The sequence below is a fragment of the Terrapene carolina genome, unplaced genomic scaffold (genome assembly GCF_002925995.2).
Source record: "Terrapene carolina triunguis isolate 2854851 unplaced genomic scaffold, T_m_triunguis-2.0 Scaffold33701, whole genome shotgun sequence".
NCBI lineage: Eukaryota > Metazoa > Chordata > Testudines > Emydidae > Terrapene > Terrapene triunguis.
The window spans coordinates 1-6,373 of NW_020698052.1; the positions used below are offsets into that span (position 1 = coordinate 1).

Here is a 6,373-nt window from a genome sequence, read left to right on the forward strand (position 1 = left end):
GGGGGTCACTGGGCCCGGATCCCCAGGGGGTGTAGCCAGGACCTGGATGATCCTGCCCGGGCTCCGACTGTGGCTGCGGATGAGCATCACGGGCCCGTCGGGCCTCAGCCGCTGAGCGTGGTGCTCACCCCGTGTCCTCCCCCTTCCCCCAGGTCCAAGAAATTCATCGACTTCATAGACACCTGCCTGATCAAAGCCTACATGAGCCGCCCGCCCACGGAGCAGCTGCTGAAATTCCCCTTCATCCGCGATCAGCCCACGGAGCGCCAGGTCCGCATCCAGCTCAAGGACCACATCGACCGCTCCCGGAAGAAGAGAGGAGAGAAGGGTGAGTGGGGCGGGACGGGGCTTCTCCCCTCTGCGGGGCGCCGGCTCCCATCCGGCCCCAGGGCGGGCACTGGCCTGCTCAGGGGGGCGGGGAGTGGGGCGGGGTCTGGCTGGCTCAGGGGGCGGGGACTGGCCGGCTCAGGGAGGCAGGGAGTGGGGTGGGGACTGGCCGGCTCAGGGGGGCAGGGAGTGGGGCGGGGACTGGCTGACTCAGGGGGCGGGGCCTGGCCGGCTCAAGGGGGTGGGGAGTGGGGCAGGGTCTGGCTGGCTCAGGGGGGCGGGGAGTGGGGTGGGGACTGGCTGACTCAGGGGGCGGGGTCTGGCCAGCTCAGGGGGGCGGGGAGTGGGGCGGGGTCTGGCCGGCTCAGGGGGCGGGCAGTGGGTGGCTATGGGGGCGAGGCCTTGCCAGCTCAGGGGGCAGGCAGTGGGGCGCTGGCCCCACCCAGCCCGTCGCCGTCTAACGGAGTCTCTCGCCCTCCAGATGAGACGGAGTACGAGTACAGCGGCAGCGAGGAGGAGGATGACAGCCACGGGGAGGAAGGGGAGCCCAGGTATGGGGCGGGCGGGAGGTGCCTTTGGCGTATGACCAGAGGCAGCGTGGCTGGGTTGTTGGGGAAGGGCAGAGTGGGCAGGGCTATGGGGCCTGAACTCAGGGCCATGGGGTGGAGCCATATGGGCTGGGTATGGGGGAGGGGCTCTTGTGGGGTGCCTGTGGGGGGCTGATGGCTGCCAGGGAGGGGGCCCCATGCCCAGGTGATACAAAGGGCGGGGCAGGACTGTCTGGGCATTGGGTGTGGGGCTGTGGATATGGGGCAGGCGAGTGGGGCCAGGTGTGTGGGGTGATGATAGTCAGTGGGGGGGTTCAGGGGCCCAGCTGTGTGGGTGAGGCTGTGGGGCACCACGGTGGGGCCACGGTGTTGGGGAGCATGTGGGCGGGGCCCTGACTATGGAGGGGCGGGGCCGTGGCTGTGAAGGAGCATATAGGCGGGGCTGTGTCAGTGGGGGCGGGGCTGAGGTGCTGTGGGCGGGGCCGAGGTGCTGTGGGCGGGGGTGGAGCCGAGGGGCGCTGGGTGGGGCTGTGTCGGTGGGGGCGGGGCCATGCCGCCATGGGCGGGGCCAGGCCGTGACCGTGACACCTTCCCGCCCCCCAGCTCCATCATGAACGTGCCGGGCGAGTCGACGCTGCGGCGGGAGTTCCTGCGCCTGCAGCAGGAGAACAAGAGCCACTCGGAGGCGGCGCTGAAGCACCAGCAGCAGCTGGCGGCCCAGCACCGCGACTCCGAGGCCCACATCAAACAGCTGCTGCACGAGCGCCAGCGCCGCATCGAGGAGCAGAAGGAGGAGCGCCGGCGCGTGGAGGAGGTGAGCCGCCCGGACACCTGGGTCCCCTCCCCACGTCCAGCCACTGCCCCACAACGGGAGGGGAGGGGCTCCAGTCCGAGCGAGGGAGCTGGGAGCCCGGACTCCTGGGTTCTCTCCCCGGCTCTGGGAGGGGAGTGGGGGCTGGTGGTTAGAGCAGGGGGGGCTGGGAGCCAGGACTCCTGGGTTCTCTCCCCGGCTCTGGGAGGGGAGTGGGGGCTGGTGGTTAGAGCAGGGGGGGCCTGGGAGCCAGGACTCCTGGGTTCTCTCCCCGGCTCTGGGAGGGGAGTGGGGCTGGGGGGTTAGAGCAGGGGGGTGGAGCCAGGCCCCCTGGCCCTCCCCCCCGCACACGGCCGGTTCCACCTGCCCCGCTGGCTCCGTCCCCCACAGCAGCAGCGGCGGGAGCGGGAGCAGCGGAAGCTGCAGGAGAAGGAGCAGCGGCGGCTGGAGGACATGCAGGTGCTGCGGCGGGAGGAGGAGCGGAGGCAGGCTGAGCGCGAGCAGGTACTGGCCTTGTCAGCCCCAGCTCCCCGCTTGGGGGGCGGGGCCAGGGGGCTGCGGCCCTGGGGAGACCATCACCCCGGAGACTCCAGCTGCCTGGCACCCACGTTCCCACTCCTCCGAGCCAGGCTGGGCCTTAGCGGGGGTCTAGCAGTACATTGAGTCTCAGGAGCGGAGTTGGGGCTGGTGGGTTAGAGCAGGGGGGGCTGGGAGCCCGGACTCCTGGGTTCTCTCCGCGGCTCTGGGAGGGGAGTGGGGGCTGGTGAGTCAGAGCAGGGCAGGCTGGGAGCCAGGACTCCTGGGTTCTCTTCTATTCCTACTTCTGAGCTTGTGAACTTGGAGCCCCTCTCCTCCCCCCTCCCCCCCCCGGGGTCAGCACTCCGGGCCACTTAGGCCACAGGTTGAAATCTCCTCTGGCTGTCTGGCTGGCGGGTCTCCCCGGGGGGTCTGGGCTCTCTCCCCTCCCCCTCTCCTGGTCTCCGGGGCCCCGGGCCCCCCTGCTCTGTGACCTGTCTCTGTCTGTCTGTCTGTCCGTCCCTCTCCAGGAGTATATCAGGCACAAGTTAGAGGAGGAGCAGAGGCAGCTAGAAATCCTCCAGCAGCAGCTACTGCAGGAACAGGCCCTGCTTCTGGTAACCGGGCTGCGCCCCTTGGCCCCGCCCCCGCCTCACAAGTCCCGCCCACCCAGCCCTGCTTGGGGGTGGGGCATTCCCCAGTTGGAGCAGCCCAGGGGCTGCTCTGAGCTGTGCTCGGCCATGGACAATACCCACAATGCAGTGCGCCGCCAAGGCTGGACCGGGCCACGGGGGTTGTTTGGCCTGGGGCAGGGAGTGGCGCCTGGCCAGGCTGCGAGGGTGGGGGCTCTGGGGGGCAGAGATCCCCCTCAGCCCATAGCTGCCCCCATCCGGTGGGGGTGGGAAGAGCTGCTGGGCGCCACCCCAGGGAGGGCAGGGTCTGAGATTCACCCCTCCTAACCCTGCCTCCTCCCAGGGGCCATCTCCAAGGTGTGCGTGTCAGGACGTCTGGGTTCCCCCTGCATGCATCTGGGCGTGTCAGGACGCCTGGGTTCCCTCTGCGTGCGTCTGGGCGTGTCAGGACGCCTGGGTTCCCCCGTGTGTGCGCGTGCGTGTCAGGATGCCCGGGTTTCCCCTCTGTGTGCGTTTCAGGACGCCTGGGTTCCCCCTGCGTGCGTCTGGGCATGTCAGGACGCCTGGGTTCCCCCTGTGTGTGCGTGTCAGGATGCCTGGGTTCTCCTTGCGTGTGTCTGGGCATGTCAGAACGCCTGGGCTCCCCCTGTGTGTTCGCGTGTGTGTCAGGACGCCTGGGTTCCCTCTGTGTCTGGGCGTGTCAGGACGCCCGGGTTCCTCCTGCATGTGTACGCACGTGTGTCAGGATGCCTGGGCTTCCCCTGCATGTGCGCATGCGTGTGTCAGGACGCCTGGGTTCCCTGTGTGTGCCAGCATGCCAGGATGCCTGGGTTCTCCCTGTATGCGTCTGGGCCTGTCAGGATGCGTGGGTTCCCCCGTGTGCCGATGTGGCAGGACGCCCGGGTTCCCCCTGCGTGCGTCTGGGCGTGGCAGGACGCCTGGGTTCCCCCTGCGTGCGTCTGGGCGTGGCAGGATGCCCGGGTTTCCCCGTGTGCCGGCTTGGCAGGACGCCTGGGTTCCCCCTGCGTGCGTCTGGGCGTGGCAGGACGCCCGGGTTCCCCCTGCGTGCATCTGGGCGTGGCGGGATGCCCGGGTTTCCCCGTGTGCCGGCTTGGCAGGACGCCTGGTGCCCATGCTCAGGCCCCCGGGAGCCCCCTGACCCTGCGCCCCCCCAGGAGTACAAGCGGAAGCAGCTGGAGGAGCAGCGGCAGTCGGAGCGGCTCCAGCGCCAGCTGCAGCAGGAACACGCCTACCTGAAGTCCCTGCAGCAGCAGCAGCAGCTCCAGAAGCAGCAGCAGGGGGCGCCGGCGAGCGACAAGAAACCGCTCTACCACTACAACCGGAGCAGCGCCCACGCCGCTGACAAGCCAGCCTGGGCCCGGGAGGTGTGTGGGGCAGGCGTGGGGCGCGGGCTGGGCACGTGGGGCGGGCGCGGGGCGCGGGCTGGGTACCAGGGGTTTCTCCACCTCAAAGGCAAACCAAGCCCGCCAGCCAGAGAGGACTTTGGTCTCACCCCACTGGCTAACCACAAGTCACGCAAGCAATTCCCTCAGACACTCCAGTTTCCCAGTATCCCCACCAGTGCCACTCGTTATGGGGACGAATGGTTATGAAAACCAATACCCCAGTAAAAGGAAAAGGTTCTCCCGATCCCAAAGGACCAAGCCCCAGACCCAGGTCAATAGACAAGTCAGATCTTCCCCACAAGCCAATCCTTAGAATCTACAATTGAAAGGTTTATTCGTAAGGAAGAAGATCCAGACGAGAGCTCGTCTTGGTTACATGGAATCAGTCACACACCGTAACGGCAAAGCTCTCGGTTCAGGCTTGTAGCCGGGATGGGATAAGCTGCAGGTTCAAATCCCGTCTCTGGAACATCCCCGGCTGGGCTGGATCCTTCAGCCCTTTGTTCCGAGCGTGGGTTTGTAGCCAGGTCCCCGCAGAGCTCAGAAGCAGGACGGGATTCCAGGCCCTTTCTCTCCTCTGCCCGAGGAAGGACCCCTCCGCTCTTACTGTGGCAATCCCAGCAGCAAGATGGAGTCTGGAGTCACACGGGCAAGTCACATGTCCAGGGCGACGCCGTTGTTTCCCTATTAGTGTGAACGTTCCCAGGTTGGTGTCTCCCCAAAGCCCATTGTCCGTTAAGTGTCTTTCGACGGGGCACTTCTGAGAACAGCCCCAATGCTTCACTGTGGGTACTTAGAATCACACACCTTGAGATACGAGCGCAGAGCCAACATTCCTACCGTCAACTACAAAACCGATACACACACACCCAGCACAGTCACCCCCAGCACACCACAACCTCTCCACAGACACCTCACACGACAACCTTTGTACAGCACCTGCTGCAAATATACAACAGTGGTTGCATCAATGCTCTAGACGGTCACAGGTTATGTCAATAACATCACATGGGGGCTGGTGGGTTAGAGCAGGGGGGCTGGGAGCCAGGACTCCTGGGTTCTCTCCCCGGCTCTGGGAGGGCAGTGGGGGCTGGTGGGTTGGAGCAGGGGGGCTGGGAGCCAGGACTCCTGGGTTCTCTTCCCGGCTCTGGGAGGGGAGTGGGGACTGGTAGTTTGGAGCAGGGGGCTGGGAGCCAGGACTCCTGGGTTCTCTCCCTGGCTCTGGGAGGGGAGTGGGTGCTCTAGGGTTAGAGCAGGGGCGGCTGGGAGCCAGGACTCCTGGGTTCCCTGCCATGCTCTCTGCCCCCTGCAGGTGGAGGAACGGACGCGGCTCAATAAGCAGAACTCGCCGGCGGCGCAGACCAAGCTGGGCAGCACCGCGTCCGACCCGGCCCTGCAGACACGCTCGGAGTCCGTGTCCCTGGGCTCCGGCCCCGCAGCCCAGAGCCCGCCCATGCAGCGCCCCGTCGAGCCGCAGGAGGGGCAGCACAAGGTGGGGGGGGCAGCAGCGAGCCCTACTGGCCGTGTGAGCCGCCTCCCTCCCCTCGAACCCGGGATGGGCATCGGGGGCTGGGTGCCAGGACTCCTGAGTTCCATCCCTGAGGGCAGGGTGCCCCGGGCGGGTTCCTAGGGGAGGGGAGGATCTGGCAGGGCTTGGAGGGGCGCAACCAGGGGCCCGGCACTGACGGCTCCTGTTATCCCACAAACTTACACAGGATCGTTTTAGGGGTCAAGACAAAGATGCCACATTTATTATTAACCTGTAACTATTAGCAAATACCTTAATGCTTATACACATACACTCACACACACACACACACCAAAATCAACAAGGAGTCTGGTGGCACCTTAAAGACTAACAGATTTATTTGGATGCATAGCATCCGTGAGGTTTTTGCTCACGAAAGCTTATGCCCAAATAAATCTGTTAGTCTTTAAGGTGCCACCAGACTCCTTGTTGTTTTTGTAGATACAGACTAACACGGCTACCCCCTGATACTTGACACACCAAAATGTTCTGCAGCTGCTGGATAGTTACCAGTCCTGATTGTAGTTTGAGTTCGCAGCTTGGGATCATAGCTCGTGACAGCTAACTGGCCAGGAAAGCTGAGCACGAGGAGGAGCCGGGTCTCT

General features: G+C 65.6%; 1 protein-coding gene across 1 annotated transcript; it reads left to right on the forward strand.

Moving 5' to 3' along the window:
- Positions 1–152: 152 nt before the first annotated feature.
- Positions 153–5,885, forward strand: LOC112113654 (misshapen-like kinase 1; the record flags this gene model as incomplete). Its single annotated transcript, XM_026663451.2, has 7 exons — positions 153–328; positions 809–878; positions 1,479–1,689; positions 2,077–2,190; positions 2,733–2,819; positions 4,010–4,219; positions 5,553–5,885. Coding segments are annotated over 7 exons (1,186 nt in total), but the record flags the coding sequence as incomplete, so codon positions are not given.
- Between the last annotated feature and the right edge of the window lie 488 nt (positions 5,886–6,373).